The sequence below is a fragment of the Physella acuta genome, unplaced genomic scaffold (genome assembly GCF_028476545.2).
Source record: "Physella acuta isolate Inbredline_101_S28 unplaced genomic scaffold, ASM2847654v3 ptg000225l, whole genome shotgun sequence".
Taxonomy (NCBI): Eukaryota; Metazoa; Mollusca; class Gastropoda; family Physidae; genus Physella; species Physella acuta.
In genome coordinates this window covers 1689201-1709529 of record NW_026731744.1, presented here as the reverse complement: position 1 = coordinate 1709529, position 20329 = coordinate 1689201, and the positions used below count along the sequence as shown (strand labels likewise).

The 20329-nt window shown below is 42.6% G+C and overlaps 2 protein-coding genes across 2 annotated transcripts in view; both read right to left on the bottom strand.

Annotated features, from left to right (window-relative positions):
* Positions 1 to 8425, bottom strand: part of LOC131937950 (protein zyg-11 homolog B) — a 36542-nt gene extending 28117 nt beyond the window's left edge. The window contains exons 1-2 of the mRNA XM_059295740.1: positions 8293 to 8425; positions 4880 to 5784 (exon numbers count right to left, since the gene is read on the bottom strand). Of these exons, the coding sequence (XP_059151723.1) occupies positions 4880 to 5745 (866 nt within the window). The 5' untranslated portion in view covers positions 5746 to 5784; positions 8293 to 8425. The remainder of the gene's footprint in view (positions 1 to 4879; positions 5785 to 8292) is intronic.
* Positions 8426 to 8720: 295 nt separating this feature from the next.
* Positions 8721 to 19845, bottom strand: LOC131937974 (dentin sialophosphoprotein-like). The gene is made up of 3 exons (XM_059295766.1): positions 19455 to 19845; positions 14206 to 14464; positions 8721 to 9804 (listed from the first exon to the last, which is right to left on the bottom strand). Exons 1-3 carry the CDS (start codon positions 19843 to 19845, stop codon positions 8721 to 8723), a joined length of 1734 nt encoding a protein of 577 aa, XP_059151749.1.
* Between the last annotated feature and the right edge of the window lie 484 nt (positions 19846 to 20329).

Sequence of the window (20329 nt, the reverse complement as noted above, 5' to 3'; positions counted from 1 at the left end):
TAACAGGCTGGGGGACCAATGATTTACATTAACTAGATTTGTTGTTGCTATAACAGGCTAGGGGACTCATGACGCCAATGATTTACATGAACTAGATTTGTTGTTGCTATAACAGGCTGGGGAACTCATGACGCCAATGATTTACATTAACTAGATTTGTTGTTGCTATAACAGGCTGGGGAACTCATGACGCCAATGATTTACATTAACTAGATTTGTTGTTGCTATAACAGGCTGGGGGACCAATGATTTACATTAACTAGATTTGTTGTTGCTATAACAGGCTGGGGGACCAATGATTTACATTAACTAGATTTGTTGTTGCTATAACAGGCTAGGGGACTCATGACGCCAATGATTTACATTAACTAGATTTGTTGTTGCTATAACAGGCTGGGGGACCAATGATTTACATTAACTAGATTTGTTGTTGCTATAACAGGCTGGGGAACTCATGACGCCAATGATTTACATTAACTAGATTTGTTGTTGCTATAACAGGCTGGGGGACCAATGATTTACATTAACTAGATTTGTTGTTGCTATAACAGGCTAGGGGACTCATGACGCCAATGATTTACATTAACTAGATTTGTTGTTGCTATAACAGGCTGGGGAACTCATGACGCCAATGATTTACATTAACTAGATTTGTTGTTGCTATAACAGGCTGGGGGACCAATGATTTACATTAACTAGATTTGTTGTTGCTATAACAGGCTGGGGGACCAATGATTTACATTAACTAGATTTGTTGTTGCTATAACAGGCTGGGGGACTCATGACGCCAATGATTTACATTAACTAGATTTGTTGTTGCTATAACAGGCTGGGGGACCAATGATTTACATTAACTAGATTTGTTGTTGCTATAACAGACTAGGGAACTCATGACGCCAATGATTTACATTAACTAGATTTGTTGTTGCTATAACAGGCTGGGGGACCAATGATTTACATTAACTAGATTTGTTGTTGCTATAACAGGCTGGGGAACTCATGACGCCAATGATTTACATTAACTAGATTTGTTGTTGCTATAACAGGCTGGGGGACCAATGATTTACATTAACTAGATTTGTTGTTGCTATAACAGGCTAGGGGACTCATGACGCCAATGATTTACATTAACTAGATTTGTTGTTGCTATAACAGGCTGGGGAACTCATGACGCCAATGATTTACATTAACTAGATTTGTTGTTGCTATAACAGGCTGGGGGACCAATGATTTACATTAACTAGATTTGTTGTTGCTATAACAGGCTGGGGGACCAATGATTTACATTAACTAGATTTGTTGTTGCTATAACAGGCTGGGGGACCAATGATTTACATTAACTAGATTTGTTGTTGCTATAACAGGCTGGGGAACTCATGACGCCAATGATTTACATGAACTAGATTTGTTGTTGCTATAACAGGCTGGGGGACCAATGATTTACATTAACTAGATTTGTTGTTGCTATAACAGGCTGGGGGACCAATGATTTACATTAACTAGATTTGTTGTTGCTATAACAGGCTGGGGGACCAATGATTTACATTAACTAGATTTGTTGTTGCTATAACAGGCTGGGGGACTCATGACGCCAATGATTTACATTAACTAGATTTGTTGTTGCTATAACAGGCTGGGGGACCAATGATTTACATTAACTAGATTTGTTGTTGCTATAACAGACTAGGGAACTCATGACGCCAATGATTTACATTAACTAGATTTGTTGTTGCTATAACAGGCTGGGGGACCAATGATTTACATTAACTAGATTTGTTGTTGCTATAACAGGCTGGGGAACTCATGACGCCAATGATTTACATTAACTAGATTTGTTGTTGCTATAACAGGCTAGGGGACCAATGATTTACATTAACTAGATTTGTTGTTGCTATAACAGGCTGGGGGACCAATGATTTACATTAACTAGATTTGTTGTTGCTATAACAGGCTGGGGGACCAATGATTTACATTAACTAGATTTGTTGTTGCTATAACAGGCTAGGGGACTCATGACGCCAATGATTTACATTAACTAGATTTGTTGTTGCTATAACAGGCTGGGGAACTCATGACGCCAATGATTTACATTAACTAGATTTGTTGTTGCTATAACAGGCTAGGGGACCAATGATTTACATTAACTAGATTTGTTGTTGCTATAACAGGCTAGGGGACTCATGACGCCAATGATTTACATTAACTAGATTTGTTGTTGCTATAACAGGCTGGGGAACTCATGACGCCAATGATTTACATTAACTAGATTTGTTGTTGCTATAACAGGCTGGGGGACCAATGATTTACATTAACTAGATTTGTTGTTGCTATAACAGGCTGGGGGACCAATGATTTACATGAACTAGATTTGTTGTTGCTATAACAGGCTGGGGAACTCATGACGCCAATGATTTACATTAACTAGATTTGTTGTTGCTATAACAGGCTGGGGGACCAATGATTTACATTAACTAGATTTGTTGTTGCTATAACAGGCTGGGGAACTCATGACGCCAATGATTTACATTTGTTGTTGCTATAACAATCTGAAACTATTTTGGATTCTTTGTTTTGCTTTCCAAGCTCCTGTGTCCTGACTTGCTATGTAAAGGTAATGTACCAGCTAGTAGTAGGCCATATGAACAAAGTAGTGGATTGATCATATTTAGTTGTGTAACTAATAAGTAAACATTGATCAATATAATCAACTTGTGTAACTTAGAAGTAAACACTGAAATGAAAACAAATAACAAAGAAAAAAAATTTAAACGAGATTTTAAAAAAAAAAATACGTTTTCAATTTTTTTTTTACTTAGCGGAACAAGCTTTGCTGAAAGCGGAATGGCGGAGCGACATAATTTTTTAAAATTTAGCCGAACAATTCCACTATTGGCAGGCATGCCTAAATGTTGTTACAACGAATATTACATAGTAAAAATGTGATACACTACCAGGGTTGTGCTCTAGTAAAATGTGATACATTATGAGCGTTGTGCTCTGATAAAATTTGATACATTGTGAGGGTTGTTCTCTAGTAAAATGTGATACATTGTGAGAGTTGTGCCCTAGTAAAATCTGTCAAATGTGATACATTGTGAGGGTTGTGCTCTAGTAAAATCTGTCAAATGTGATACATTGTGAGGGTTGTGCTCTAGTAAAATGTGATACATTGTGAGGGTTGTGCTCTAGTAAAATGTGATACATTGTGAGGGTTGTGCTCTAGTAAAATGTGATACATTGTGAGAGTTGTGCTCTAGTAAAATCTGTCAAATGTGATACATTGTGAGGGTTATGCTCTAGTAAAATCTGTCAAATGTGATACATTGTGAGGGTTGTGCCCTAGTAAAATCTGTCAAATGTGATACATTGTGAGGGTTGTGCTCTAGTAAAATGTGATACATTATGAGGGTTGTGCTCTAGTAAAATGTGATACATTATGAGAGTTGTGCCCTAGTAAAATCTGTCAAATGTGATACATTGTGAGGGTTGTGCTCTAGTAAAATGTGATACATTGTGAGGGTTGTGCTCTAGTAAAATGTGATACATTATGAGAGTTGTGCCCTAGTAAAATCTGTCAAATGTGATACATTGTGAGGGTTGTGCTCTAGTAAATAGTTATACATTGTGAGGGTTGTGCTCTAGTAAAATGTGATACATTATGAGAGTTGTGCCCTAGTAAAATCTGTCAAATGTGATACATTGTGAGGGTTGTGCTCTAGTAAATAGTTATACATTATGAGGGTTGTGCTCTAGTAAAATGTGATACATTGTGAGAGTTGTGCTCTAGTAAAATGTGATACATTGTGAGGGTTGTGCTCTAGTAAATAGTTATACATTATGAGGGTTGTGCTCTAGTAAAATGTGATACATTGTGAGGGTTGTGCTCTAGTAAAATCTGTCAAATGTGATACATTGTGAGAGTTGTGCTCTAGTAAAATCTGTCAAATGTGATACATTGTGAGAGTTGTGCTCTAGTAAAATCTGTCAAATGTGATACATTGTGAGGGTTGTGCTCTAGTAAAATGTGATACATTGTGAGGGTTGTGCTCTAGTAAAATGTGATACATTGTGAGAGTTGTGCCCTAGTAAAATCTGTCAAATGTGATACATTGTGAGGGTTATGCTCTAGTAAAATCTGTCAAATGTGATACATTGAGAGGGTTGTGCTCTAATAAAATTTGATACATTATGAGAGTTGTGCTCTAGTAAAATCTGTCAAATGTGATACATTATGAGGGTTGTGCTCTAGTAAAATGTGATACATTATGAGGGTTGTGCTCTAGTAAAATGTGATACATTATGAGGGTTGTGCTCTAGTAAAATGTGATACATTGTGAGGATTGTGCTCTAGTAAAGTGTGATACATTGTGAGGATTGTGCTCTAGTAAAATGTGATACATTAAGAGAGTTGTGCCCTAGTAAAATCTGTAATATGTGATACATTATGAGGGTTGTGCTCTAGTAAAATGTGATACATTGTGAGAGTTGTGCTCTAGTAAAATGTGATACATTGTGAGGGTTGTGCTCTAGTAAAATGTGATACATTATGAGAGTTGTGCCCTAGTAAAATCTGTCAAATGTGATACATTGTGAGAGTTGTGCTCTAGTAAAATCTGTCAAATGTGATACATTGTGAGGGTTGTGCTCTAGTAAAATGTGATACATTGTGAGGGTTGTGCTCTAGTAAAATGTGATACATTGTGAGGGTTGTGCTCTAATAAAATTTGATACATTAGAGTTGTGCTCTAGTAAAATGTGATACATTATTAGAGTTATGCTCTAGTAAAATCTGTCAAATGTGATACATTGTGAGGGTTGTGCCCTAGTAAAATGTGATACATTGTGAGGGTTGTGATATAAAGCTTATTAGGTGACTTACTCTACAATACATGGTGCAACGTCAGCTGCCCCAGAAACATCAACGGAGATTAAGTTTGGGTTGGTCTCACACCTAGACAGGTATTCTGGCACCTGGAAACGTTCTGTGGCCACCGAGGTGATGATAGACTCGCGAGTGGCATCGTTAGAGACATCCAACTGGACCAGGTGCACCAGGTCACTGACCACACCGATGGGGTCAGAGTTCTTGTGCAGCTGCAGGTTGTACATGCTCAGGGACTTCAAGCGGTTTTTACATTTCCTCAGAGGTGAGATGTCATTGATTTCAGTGCAAGAAATATCTAACACCTCTAGACAAGGGAGATCTTCAGCAATTATTTCCAGTCCGTGGCGGTTGAACTCTGTGAAACTGACGTTGAGTGTGTGGAGGTTTCTTAGTTTGGACAGGGAGACAACTACACAAAATTTGGAGTTGTTGAGGAAAGTGTTTCTGCTGACATTCAGGATGCGAAGATTGGACAGTGTCCATTCTCCAAGACAACCAATGATGTCATTGACTGTGACATCTTTAATGCCTGTCACCTCCAGCTGAGACACCCTGTGACCTTTAAGAATTCTGAGTCCCCTACTAGTCACTGGTGCATTGTGGATGCTGACATGGCGCAGGGCAGTGACGCTGGGATCAAATAATGACAGCGACTCATCATTGAGCTTGCCCTTTTCACTGAGTGTAGAGAGCAGCTGGTCAGAGAGGTTGGCATGGAAACAGGTCTCAGGGTCTTTAAACACCATCTTGGTTTGTTTAGGGTCTGCTGTGGCAGCCGGCTGCACCTCGCACAGTGCAGACAGATTGTCACATATAAAGTCCACGCAGCAGATCTGCAGGCTCATTGGTGTGTCGTACATTTTTTAAATAATGGCCGACAAGTTGGGCTGGTAGGGACCCTGGAAAAAATAGACATTTAACATTAGCTTCAACAATATATGACATAAGATTTTTACAAGAAGACATTATTATTGTGTTATATTTTTTAATAAAAAAATTCTTATGGTTTAAGTTTAGTTTAGCATTACAATACATAGCTGAAACATAACTGATCAATTAAAAATTGTCTATTTTATTTAGCCTAGTATTTACTAGACCTAGTAGAGATCTAGATCTAGGGCAAACTCCACGCTTTTCTGAAAAATCTAGTCTAGAATTCTTGAATCTAGAAAAGATTCTAGATCAAAAGGTCTAGATCTAGAATCTAGATAGATCTATATTATTAAATTATTAATAATAGTAATGACAAGTACAAGTTCTACAAGTAAGCCTAATACTAATCCTAATGTCTTTTTTATTGGGTAATCTATCGTTTTAGGTACGTAAAATCGGCAGAGACTAGTAACGTAAAAAAAGGTGACTTTTAAATTTTAGTAATTATTTCACATTTTTAAGAGGATTTACGTTTTGAAAGTTACAAAAATGTTTCAAAGTTTCATTAAAGTTCCTGTTTTTAAACAATTCTATTAAAACTTTTCAGTAAAAAAAAAAAATACTAGCAATGTTTTCATCTGATGCAACCAAGCTCATTTACTTTAGCAGCCATCTTGTATAAGTTTTTTTTGTGGTAAAATTATAGTTAGAGATTCAGGGGAAAACACTTTAACTTACAGATGGCCGCTTTTTATTTAGCAAATCCTGCTCGCAAAACTGCTGTTTAGAGTTAATTTCTTGCCTATAGGCTATTGAGATATATTTAAATATTTAGCCATTAATTTTGGTTTATTATTCAGTTATCTATAAGGATCTGACACAAATATCAAAATATTGAATATAGCATTTTATAGGCCCTACTTCTATTAAAAAGCCTTAACAATGAAGCAACTTTTTCGCACATTACAAGCTTCAGATGATTCTATGTACCTAAAAAGATAGGTTACCTTTTAATACTTTATTGTTATATTCAATTGTGACATTATGCCTACTTAATTATTTAATTAATTTATTAGGTCTACATCTAGATCTAGATCTACTATATTATTAAATTATAGTCTAGATATGTGTGATATAGTGACAGTCTAGTCTAATCTAATCTTAATCAAGATATAGATCTAGTAGACTAGTAGTAATCTAGATCTTGAGTTTAGAACCTAAAGTTTATCTGTCTAGACCAGGGGTTCCCAACCTTTTTTTTTACTCTAGAGCACATTCTAAAATATCTGTAGGGTGGCGGGCACCACCTATTTTAAATCGACAAACTCCTTCCATAACTTGTCATTTTCCCATAATTTATTTTCTAATAGTCATAATGTATTAATAAATAATAAACAAAAATGTTTCAAAATAATAAAATTATTTGGCATTTTTTTTTCAAATTGCATAATCACAGAGAAATGTATTTACAAAATGTAGGCCTAAATAGTAAATAGTGTATCTGGCTCGCCGCTAAACAAATTGGGACAAGTAGGGCCTATCGAACAAATTTAATAAACCTAGGCAGTCAAAAAAAAATAAAATTAAAACTGTAGGCCTAACAAATGAATAAAAATAAATCATATTTTAAAATAGATCTAGATTCTAGATGTAGATCTAGATCTAGATCTAGATCTAATGTTTATGAAAAAAATTCTGTCTCTGTCGAATAGTGAGAGGCTGGCGGTAATCTATCGTTTTGGGTACGTAAAATCGCCCGCGGCTATTAATGTACGAAAACGTTACCTCATTGTCAAGGCTTTAATAGAAGTTTATTGTCATACTTTTGTGTCAAATATTATAGATAAATGAATAATAAACCTAAATCAATGGCAAAATATATCGATATAGGCCAGAAATTAACTTTAAACAGCAGTGTCTGAGAGCAAGGTTTGCTATATAAACAGCAGCCATTCGTAAAATAGAGTGGCTTCCCCCTGAATCTGGCGCTAAAAGCTTATAAAAATAAAACTTAGACAAGATGGCTGCTATAGTAAATGAGCATGGTTGCATCTGTTGGAAACATCGCTAGTCTTCATTTATTACGGAACAGTTTTAATTCAATTGTTTAAAAACAGATACATAAATGAATCAAGGAAACATTTTTGTATTTTTTAATACATAAATCCTCCTCAAAATGTGAAATAATTATTAAAATTTAAGGAGTCACCTGTTTTTCACATTACAAATCGCGGGCGATTTTACGTACCCAAAACGATAGATTACCGGCTGGCAAATTAATCATGCGATCTCTAGAACTAGGATCTAGATATCTAGATTAGATCTTGAATTTTAGTAGGTGAGTGGTCCTAAAAAGACAAGTACTTCAAGTAGATTCTAGATCTAGATAGATCTTCTAGATCTAGATAGAATAGATCTATCTAGATCTATATTCTATTTATTTGACTATTTCTAAGTTAAGTCAGTAATCTAAATCAGACTAAATCACACGTAGACTAGATCTAATATTTGTAATAAAAAGGCTTGAACTTTACCACAAGCAAAATAACAATAAGAGTATTTTATCGTTTATAAAATTATACAGTTGAGTTGCAAAATAGATCGTAGTTCCCACTGAAGTGGTAAAATAATATTGCATTAACTAAAGACAGCCATATTGGCTACACCTGCCATCTACATGTGCCAGATAATTACATAGCTCTAAACTAAAAATTTAAAAATGGATTATTTCCCTTTAACCTTTTTTACCTTTAACATTGACATCTTCGCCTATGAAATATTATTTGTATTTTTAAGTAATAGATGAAAGTTTTAATCGCTCATTTGTATTCATAAAACGTTTACATTGATTCTATGAATATCTAGAGCCAGTGCAACCCGTTTGTAGAAAAAAAATATAGCTTAGCCTGAAAATTTAGGGGTGTTAGGTGTGTTAGAAACACCTCATTAAGAGCGATTTTTTTCACAGATTACTAATGTTGCTGTCACTGGTGTTGCTGTCAATGATGTCACTGTCACTGATGTCACTGATGTCACTGTCACTGATGTCACTGTCACTGATGTCACTGTCACTGATGTCACTGTCACTGATGTCACTGTCACTGATGTCACTGTCACTGATGTCACTGTCACTGATGTCACTGTCACTGATGTCGCTGTCACTGATGTCACTGTCACTGATGTTGCTGTCACTGATGTCACTGTCACTGATGTCACTGTCACTGATGTCACTGTCACTGATGTCAATGATGTCACTGTTACTGATGTTGCTGTCACTGATGTCACTGTCACTGATGTCAATGATGTCACTGTCACTGATGTTGCTGTCACTGATGTCACTGTCACTGATGTCACTGTTACTGATGTCACTGTCACTGATGTTGCTGTCACTGATGTCAATGATGTCACTGTCACTGATGTTGCTGTCACTGATGTCACTGTCACTGATGTCACTGTCACTGATGTCAATGATGTCACTGTCAATGATGTCACTGTTACTGATGTCACTGTCACTGATGTCACTGTCACTGATGTCAATGATATCACTGTCAATGATGTCACTGTTACTGATGTCACTGTCACTGATGTCACTGTCACTGATGTCAATGATGTCACTGTCACTGATGTCACTGTCACTGATGTCAATGATGTCACTGTCACTGATGTCACTGTCACTGATGTCACTGTCACTGATGTCACTGTCACTGATGTCACTGTCACTGATGTCAATGATGTCACTGTCACTGATGTCACTGTCACTGATGTCAATGATGTCACTGTCACTGATGTCACTGTCACTGATGTCACTGTCACTGATGTCACTGTTACTGATGTCACTGTCACTGATGTCACTGTCACTGATGTCACTGTCACTGATGTCACTGTCACTGATGTCACTGTCACTGATGTCACTGTCACTGATGTCACTGTCACTGATGTCACTGTCACTGATGTCACTGTTACTGATGTCACTGTCACTGATGTCACTGTCACTGATGTCACTGTCACTGATGTCACTGTCACTGATGTCACTGTTACTGATGTCACTGTCAATGATGTTGATGTCGATGATTACATTTTTAGACGCCAAAAAGGGCGGTTACCTAATTAGAGGTTACCTAATTAGTTCAGCAGTGGCATAGGCTTGTATATATACATACACATACACAGACCCCAGACCATACACACATATACAGAATTTCTTCCATGCATCTCTTCGGGGGGGGGGCGGTCAACATTTTCCGGGGGTGCGGACACTAGTAAAAGAATATGTTTACTATATAAATTACATCTCGTTCGGGAGGGGGGGGGGGTAGATTTTCTCCGGAGGAGATGCCTGGAAGAAACTGTCTGAACTAGTTTTTAGCCACTGTATCAAAGTTTTATTAGCTTTTTGTATTTTGTGTTTAGAATAGACTGTGTTAGGTGTAGATAGTGTAGATATTATTATTTTAATTTTAACGAGCCTTTGTTTTCATTCAATCTTGTTTTGTAACTCGTTTGTGGTTGTTTGTCTTATTTATATGTTGCTTTCCGCATCGGATCACCCCTAAGGCATATCCGTGTGTTCACAGCATCTTTATATATATATATATATATATATATATATATATATATATATATATATATATATATATACAATACAATACAATACAATACAATACAATACAATACAATACAATACAATACAATACAATACAATACAATACAATACAATACAATACAATACAATACAATACAATACAATACAATACAATACAATACAATACAATACAATACAATACAATACAGTACAGTACAGTACAGTACAGTACAGTACAGTACAGTACAGTACAGTACAGTACAGTACAGTACAGTACAGTACAGTACAGTACAGTACAGTACAGTACAGTACAGTACAGTACAGTACAGTACAGTACAGTACAGTACAGTACAGTACAATACAAAACAATACAATACAATACAATACAATACAATACAATACAATACAATACAATACAATACAATACAATACAATACAATACAATACAATACAATACAATACAATACAATACAATACAATACAATACAATACAATACAATACAATACAATACAATACAATACAATACAATACAATACAATACAATACAATACAATACAATACAATACAATACAATACAATACAATACAATACAATACAATACAATACAATACAATACAATACAATACAATACAATACAATACAATACAATACAATACAATACAATACAATACAATTCAATACAATACAATACAATACAATACAATACAATACAATACAATACAATACAATACAATACAATACAATACAATACAATACAATACAATACAATACAATGCAATACAATACAATACAATACAATCAGAGTTTCTTCCAGACATCTCTTCGGGAGGGCTATGCCCCCCCCCCCCCCCCCCGAAATTTTTTTACCACCCCCCCCCCTCCCCCCCCCCCCCCCCGAACGAAATGAAATTTATATAATTTATATAGAAAATATATACTTTTAGCAGTGTCCGCCCCCCCGAAGAAAGTTTACCGCCCCCCCCCCTGAAAATTTTAAGTGCCCCCCCCCCCCCCCCCGGAGAAAAAAGTCTGGAAGAAACACTGAATACAATACAATATAATATACCCATACACTTACACTTACACATATGGTAAATGTGTCTTTAGAACTGGTCAGTGTGTAATGGAAACGCAACTCATGTGAACAATGGAAGATGTAGACCATAACAAGGCAATAAAAACGGATGTAGACTACACTGACACTGATACTGTATGCTACTTAAAAATGTTGATAAAACGAGATAAGGGAAGTAAACAGACTACTGTGAGAAATGAGTAGCTTATCCAGTGATTTCCCTTAGTTAAAAAAATACCTTCTTGAAATCGTGTGTCATTTGTTGTGGTCTGGGGTCAGTATGTCATTTGTTGTGGTCTGGGGTCAGCGTGTCATTTGTTGTGGTCTGGGGTCAGTGTGTCATTTGTTGTGGTCTGGGGTCAGCGTGTCATTTGTTGTGGTCTGGGGTCAGTGTGTCATTTGTTGTGGTCTGGGGTCAGCGTGTCATTTGTTGTGGTCTGTGGTCAGCGTGTCAGCGTGTCATTTGTTGTGGTCTGGGGTCAGTGTGTCATTTGTTGTGGTCTGGGGTCAGTGTGTCATTTGTTGTGTTCTGGGGTCAGTGTGTCATTTGTTGTGGTCTGGGGTCAGCGTGTCATTTGTTGTGGTCTGGGGTCAGTGTGTCATTTGTTGTGGTCTGGGGTCAGTGTGTCATTTGTTGTGGTCTGGGGTCAGCGTGTCATTTGTTGTGGTCTGGGGTCAGCGTGTCATTTGTTGTGGTCTGGGGTCAGCGTGTCATTTGTTGTGGTCTGGGGTCAGCGTGTCATTTGTTGTGGTCTGGGGTCAGTGTGTCATTTGATGTGGTCTGGGGTCAGTGTGTCATTTGTTGTGGTCTGGGGTCAGCAAGTCATTTGTTGTGGTCTGGGGTCAGCGTGTCATTTGTTGTGGTCTGTGGTCTGCGTGTCAGTGTGTCATTTGTTGTGGTCTGGGGTCAGTGTGTCATTTGTTGTGGTCTGGGGTCAGCGTGTCAGTTTGTCTTTTGTTGTGGTCTGGAGTCAGTGTGTCATTTGTTGTGGTCTGGGGTCAGTGTGTCATTTGTTGTGGTCTGGGGTCAGCGTGTCATTTGTTGTGGTCTGGGGTCAGTGTGTCATTTGTTGTGGTCTGGGGTCGGCGTGTCATTTGTTGTGGTCTGTGGTCTGCGTGTCAGTGTGTCATTTGTTGTGGTCTGGGGTCAGCGTGTCATTTGTTGTGGTCTGTGGTCTGCGTGTCAGTGTGTCATTTGTTGTGGTCTGGGGTCAGCGTGTCAGTGTGTCATTTGTTGTGTTCTGGGGTCAGTGTGTCATTTGTTGTGGTCTTGGTTCAGTGTGTCATTTGTTGTGGTCTGGGGTCAGTGTGTCATTTGTCGTGGTCTGGGGTCAGCGTGTCAGTGTGTCATTTGTTGTGGTCTGGGGTCAGTGTGTCATTTGTTGTGGTCTGGGGTCAGTGTGTCATTTGTTGTGGTCTGGGGTCAGCGTGTCAGCGTGTCATTTGTTGTGGTCTTGGTTCAGTGTGTCATTTGTTGTGGTCTGGGGGTCAGTGTGTCATTTGTTGTGTTCTGGGGTCAGTGTGTCATTTGTTGTGGTCTGGGGTCAGTGTGTCATTTGTTGTGGTCTGGGGTCAGTGTGTCTTTTGTTGTGGTCTGTGGTCAGTGTGTCAGTGTGTCATTTGTTGTGGTCTGGGGTCAGTGTGTCATTTGTTGTGGTCTGGGGTCAGTGTGTCATTTGTTGTGGTCTGGGGTCAGTGTGTCATTTGTTGTGGTCTGGGGTCAGTGTGTCATTTGTTGTGGTCTGGGGTCAGCGTGTCATTTGTTGTGGTCTGGGGTCAGCGTGTCATTTGTTGTGTTCTGGGGTCAGCGTGTCATTTGTTGTGGTCTGGGGTCAGTGTGTCATTTGTTGTGGTCTGGGGTCAGTGTGTCATTTGTTGTGGTCTGGGGTCAGTGTGTCATTTGTCTAATGTAGCCGTATGGTTGAGCTAGTCCCGCCAACTAAAGTACTGGCCTGTAGGAAAGTATATCCGTGTGTATAAGCTGAGGCCCTCGATGTAAGACCGTCTATCAGTTCTGGCCGTCTATAGTATGTAGGGGACGTCTATTGTATGTAGGGAACGTCTATTGTATGTAGGGAACGTCTATTGTATTTATGGCCGTCTATTGTATTTATGGCCGTCTATTGTATTTATAGCCGTCTATTGTATTTATAGCCGTCTACAAAGACCCGCAATCGCTTCCGACCTTAATTTGGCCTCGCCATTGAGCCTCTATTTGTGTGGTGTTTGTGTGGGTTCCTGTGTGTGGGCCCGAGGACGGCTGAATGGTGCCCATCTGTGCGGGACGGGAGACAAAGACACCGATCTCGCCAAGACGTAGTTTTTTGTCTGCTCCCCCCCCCCCCCTTTGCCATCCCCAGCCCTACACACTTTACACGGGCGAGTTGTTGCTACAAGATACAACGGCTGTCCACAAGATACAAATGGTCAACGGCTGTCTAAGATATGACCCCGACCCACAGCTAGTTTTTTTTTTTTGGAAATTAAGATATTTCTAATTAATACATTGTTTCCTCATCTAGCTGTGTAATGTGTGTGTGTGTGTAGTGTGTGTGTGTGTAGTGTGTGTGTGTGTAGTGTGTGTGTGTGTAGTGTGTGTGTGTGTAGTGTGTGTGTGTAGTGTGTGTGTGTGTAGTGTGTGTGTGTGTAGTGTGCTCCTCGCTTTTCTGTCTGCTCATCTTGTTGTGCTCATTTTGATATGCACATCTTGATGTGTGCACATCTTGCTGTCTGCTCATCTTGATGTGCACATCTTGCTGTCTGCTCATCTTGATGTGTGCACATCTTGCTGTCTGCTCATCTTGATGTGCACATCTTGCTGTCTGCTCATCTTGATGTGCACATCTTGCTGTCTGCTCATCTTGATATGCACATCTTGCTGTCTGCTCATCTTGATGTGCACATCTTGCTGACTGCTCATCTTGATGTGTACATCTTGCTGTCTGCTCATCTTGATGTTAGAATGAAACCCTTCCAATGGCACTGTTAAAGTTAAACTCGACTTGACAACATCTGAGACAACATCTAAGACAACATCTAAGACTTCATCTAAGACAACATATCAGACAACATATCAGACAACATCTAAGACAACATCTAAGACAACATTTAAGACAACATCTAAGACAACATCTAAGACAACATCTAAGACAACATCTAAGACAACATCTAAGACAACATCTCAGACAACATCTCAGACAACATCTAAGACAACATTTAAGACAACATCAAGACAACATCTAAGACAACATCTAAGACATCATCTAAGACAACAGCTAAGACAACATCTAAGACAACATCTAAGACATCATCTAAGACAACATCTCAGACATCATCTAAGACAACATCTAAGACAACTTTCTCACCGAAAGATGGAAATGTGTGTGTGTAGCATCTCAGAAAACTTCCTCATGTGTGTGTGTGTCTTTGTGCAAGCACGTCTGTGTGCGTTTACACATGTGTGTGTGTGTGTGTGTGCGCGCGCGTTTATCTCTGTGATTTGTGTTGTTCAAATCTACGGCCAGCTACTCTGAAGTTTATCTCTGTGATTTGTGTTGTTCAAATCTACGGCCAGCAACTCTGAAGTTTATCTCTGTGATTTGTGTTGTTCAAATATACGGTCAGCAACTCTGAAGTTTATCTCTGTGATTTGTATTGTTCAAATCTACGGTCAGCAACTCTGAAGTTTATCTCTGTGATTTGTGTTGTTCAAATCTACGGCCAGCAACTCTGAAGCCCGTGATGAAATCAAACGGGCGGGGCAGCCAATAACTGGCATATCTCCCCCCCCCCCCCCTTCTGGGGATGGTCTTTATTCTGCGCACACCACTCCATTCCTTCCCTTAATTCAATCCTTGATTTAATATCTCTCGTAGTTCGCACCACTAGCCAACCAACGAGCAAACACATTCCAGTGCTCATTATTCAAATGTTCATTTATAATCACTAGAAGGCGCTTAGTTCTTGAAATATGACCTTACATTTTTTAAATAAAAAATTCTTTAAAACTGTGACGTATTCTTGTCTAATGAGTGGACCTCTGGACTCAACTGAATAAAATTAGATTCGTTTCAGTCAGCTGTGGGTACCATCATCAACATTGTGGGTACCATCATCAACATTGTGGGTATGACACCATCAGCAACATTGTGGGTACGACACCATCAGCAACATTGTGGGCATGACACCATCAGCAACATTGTGGGTATGACACCATCAGCAACATTGTGGGTACGACACCATCAGCAACCTTGTGGGTACGACACCTTCAGCAACATTGTGGGTATGACACCATCAGCAACATTGTGGGTACGACACCATCAGCAACATTGTGGGTATGACACCATCAGCAACATTGTGGGTACGACAACATCAGCAACATTGTGGGTACGACACCATCAGCAACATTGTGGGTATGACACCATCAGCAACATTGTGGGTACGACACCATCAGCAACATTGTGGGTATGACACCATCAGCAACATTGTGGGTACGACACCATCAGCAACATTGTGGGTATGACACCATCAGCAACATTGTGGGTACGACAACATCAGCAACATTGTGGGTACGACACCATCAGCAACATTGTGGGTATGACACCATCAGCAACATTGTGGGTACGACACCATCAGCAACATTGTGGGTATGACACCATCAGCAACATTGTGGGTATGACACCATCAGCAACATTGTGGGTGCGACACCATCATCAACATTGTGGGTACGACACCATCAGCAACATTGTGGGTATGACACCATCAGCAACATTGTGGGTATGACACCATCAGCAACATTGTGGGTATGACACCATCAGCAACATTGTGGGTATGACACCATCAGCAACATTGTGGGTACGACACCATCAGCAACGCCGCAGGTACGACACCATTAGCAACGCTCCCCCCTCCTCCCCATTCCTGTTGTGACAAGCGGCCACTGTGAGCGTTAAGCAAGATTATTGATCCCCTCCACGGGCTGTAAGGGGCCAGCCTGTGAGAGAGACTGTCTCGTCCCCTTTACAAATTGGCTGGAGTGGATGCCCCGGCCCCTCAATCAATACAATCATCCCTCACTTGACGGGCCGGCGTTTGGCCCCACAATCAATACAATCATCTCCCAGATTTCCACCACCCAGGACAAACACACCCCAGTAGCTGATCCCCCCCATCTCGCCCTACACCCCAGTAGCTGACCCCCCCCCCCCCCATCTCGCCCTACACCCCAGTAACTGATCCACCCCCCCATCTCGCCCTACACCCCAGTAACTGATCCCCCCCCCCATCTCGCCCTACACCCCAGTAGCTGATCCCCCCCCCCATCTCGCCCTACACCCCAGTAGCTGATCCACCACCCCCCCCCCATCTCACCCTACACCCCAGTAGCTGATCCCCCCCCCCATCTCGCCCTACACCCCAGTAAATTTCCACCCCCCCCCATCTCGCCCTACACCCCAGTAGCTGATCCACCCCCCCCCCCATCTCACCCTACACCCCAGTAGCTGATCCACCCCCCCCCATCTCGCCCTACACCCCAGTAGCTGATCCCCCCCCCCCCATCTCGCCCTACACCCCAGTAGCTGATCCACCACCCCCCATCTCGCCCTACACCCCAGTAGCTGATCCCCCCCCCCCCATCTCGCCCTACACCCCAGTAGCTGATCCCCCCCATCTCGCCCTACACCCCAGTAACTTATCCCCCCCATCTCGCCCTACACCCCAGTAGCTGATCCCCCCCCCATCTCACCCTACACCCCAGTAGCTGATCCCCCCCATCTCGCCCTACACCCCAGTAGCTGATCCCCCCCCCCCATCTCGCCCTACACCCCAGTAGCTGACCCCCCCATCTCGCCCTACACCCCAGTAGCTGATCCACCCCCCCCCCCCATCTCGCCCTACACCCCAGTAGCTGATCCCCCCCCCCCCATCTCGCCCTACACCCCAGTAGCTGACCCCCCCATCTCGCCCTACACCCCAGTAGCTGATCCACCCCCCCCCCTCTCGCCCTACACCCCAGTGGCTGATCTACCCCCCCCCATCTCGCCCTACACCCCAGTAGCTGATCCACCCCCCCCCCATCTCGCCCTACACCCCAGTAGCTGATCCCCCCCATCTCGCCCTACACCCCAGTAACTTATCCCCCCCATCTCGCCCTACACCCCAGTAGCTGAACCACCCCCCCCCCCATCTCGCCCTACACCCCAGTAGCTGATCCCCCCCATCTCGCCCTACACCCCAGTAGCTGATCCACCCCCCCCATCTCGCCCTACACCCCAGTAACTTATCCCCCCCATCTCGCCCTACACCCCAGTAGCTGATCCACCCCCCCATCTCGCCCTACACCCCAGTAACTTATCCCCCCACATCTCGCCCTACACCCCAGTAACTTATCCCCCCCCATCTCGCCCTACACCCCAGTAACTTATCCCCCCCATCTCGCCCTACACCCCAGTAGCTGAACCACCCCCCCCCCATCTCGCCCTACACCCCAGTAGCTGACCCCCCCATCTCGCCCTACACCCCAGTAACTTATCCACCCCCCCATCTCGCCCTACACCCCAGTAGCTGAACCACCCCCCCATCTCGCCCTACACCCCAGTAACTTATCCACCCCCCCATCTCGCCCTACACCCCAGTAGCTGATCCCCCCCATCTCGCCCTACACCCCAGTAGCTGAACCACCCCCCCATCTCGCCCTACACCCCAGTAGCTGAACCACCCCCCCATCTCGCCCTACACCCCAGTAGCTGAACCACCCCCCCATCTCGCCCTACACCCCAGTAGCTGAACCACCCCCCCATCTCGCCCTACACCCCAGTAGCTGAACCACCCCCCATCTCGCCCTACACCCCAGTAACTTATCCACCCCCCCCATCTCGCCCTACACCCCAGTAGCTGATCCCCCCCCCCCCATCTCGCCCTACACCCCAGTAGCTGATCCCCCCCATCTCGCCCTACACCCCAGTAGCTGATCCCCCCCATCTCGCCCTACACCCCAGTAGCTGACCCCCCCATCTCGCCCTACACCCAAGTAACTTATCCACCCCCCCATCTCGCCCTACACCCCAGTAGCTGACCCCCCCCCCCATCTCGCCCTACACCCCAGTAACTGACCCCCCCATCTCGCCCTACACCCCAGTAGCTGACCCCCCCCATCTCGCCCTACACCCCAGTAGCTGACCCCCCCATCTCGCCCTACACCCCAGTAGCTGACCCCCCCATCTCGCCCTACACCCCAGTAGCTGATCCCCCCCCCATCTCGCCCTACACCCCAGTAGCTGACCCCCCCATCTCGCCCTACACCCCAGTAGCTGATCCCCCCCCCATCTCGCCCTACACCCCAGTAGCTGATCCACCCCCCATCTCGCCATACACCCCAGTAGCTGATCCACCCCCCCCCCATCTCGCCCTACACCCCAGTGGCTGATCCACCCCCCCCCATCTCGCCCTTCACCCCAGTAGCTGATCCCCCCCCCCCCATCTCGCCCTACACCCCAGTAGCTGATCCACCCCCCATCTCGCCATACACCCCAGTAGCTGATCCACCCCCCCCCCCCCCATCTCGCCCTACACCCCAGTAGCTGATCCACCCCCCCCCCCCATCTCGCCCTACACCCCAGTGGCTGATCCACCCCCCCCCCATCTCGCCCTTCACCCCAGTAGCTGATCCACCCCCCCATCTCGCCCTACACCCCAGTAGCTGATCCATCCCCCCCCCATCTCGCCCTACACCCCAGTAGCTGATTTCCCCCCCCCCTCCATCTTGCCCAACACCCCCGTAGCTGACCCCCCCCCCCCCTCCACGATCTCGTCCACACTTTTTTCTTTCTCCCTCATTTCAGTTTTACTTTATTTCTCGACGATTTGTTAATGTCTATCAAAGATATGTTGTTTCCCATCAAAGATTTGTTGTTTCCCATCAAAGATTTGTTGTTGCCCATCAAATATTTGTTGTTGCCTATCAAAGATTTGTTGTTGCCCTTCAAAGATGTGTTGTTGCCCATAAAAGATCTGAACCCTAACTTCGAAGATGACTTACCTTCACGGCAGTGTAAATGTCGCCAAAACATTTGGAAAAATGTTTTCACATTTGCCCAGATTTTGACATCCAGAACATTTGGAAAAACATTTTTGACTTTTTTCCCAGATTTTGACATTTCTTCCGTTGAAAACTTGTTGGTCCCAGATTTTGACATTTCTTCCGTTGAAAACTTGTTGGTCCCAGATTTTGACATTTCTTCCGTTGAAAACTTGTTGGTCCCAGATTTTGACATTTCTTCCGTTGAAAACTTGTTGGTCCCAGATTTTGACATTTCTTCCGTTGAAAACTTGTTGGTCCCAGATTTTGACATTTCTTCCGTTGAAAACTTGTTGGTCCCAGATTTTGACATTTCTTCCGTTGAAAACTTGTTGGTCCCAGATTTTGACATTTCTTCCGTTGAAAACTTGTTGGTCCCAGATTTTGACAAAGTTGCTGAAGGCTGGATGTCCCACTTGATTCGGTCCTCTCAATGTGTTTGTGTGACTCAGTCAATGTGTTTATGTGACTCAGTCAATGTGTTTATGTGACTCAGTCAATGTGTTAGTGTGACTCAGTCAATGTGTTTATGTGACTCAGTCAATGTGTTTGTGTGACTCAGTCAATGTGTTTGTGTGACTCAGTCAATGTGTTTGTGTGACTCAGTCAATGTGTTTATGTGACTCAGTCAATGTGTTTGTGTGACTCAGTCAATGTGTTTGTGTGATTGCCCATTTCAAGGCTAAAACATTTGATGATTGCCCATTTCAAGGCTAAAACATGATACGATTGCCCATTCCGTTTTGAAAAAAAAAATTGGTTCGTTGTGTTTGTTGACCTACATACTGGCATCCAAACTAAAAGACAAGTCAAGGGAAAGCATCCAATTTATTTCC

Bases quoted from the DNA above. Each gene is read 5' to 3' on its own strand.
- LOC131937974 (XM_059295766.1), bottom strand. From the start codon at position 19,845: ATGTCAAAATCTGGGACCAACAAGTTTTCAACGGAAGAAATGTCAAAA. The intron at 14,465-19,454 runs GTAAGTCATCTT...ATGTTGTCTTAG, and splicing joins ACATTTACACTGCCGTGAAG to ATGAAGTCTTAGATGTTGTC. The intron at 9,805-14,205 runs GCAAGATGTGCA...CATCATTGACAG, and splicing joins CACATCAAGATGAGCAGACA to TGACATCAGTAACAGTGACA.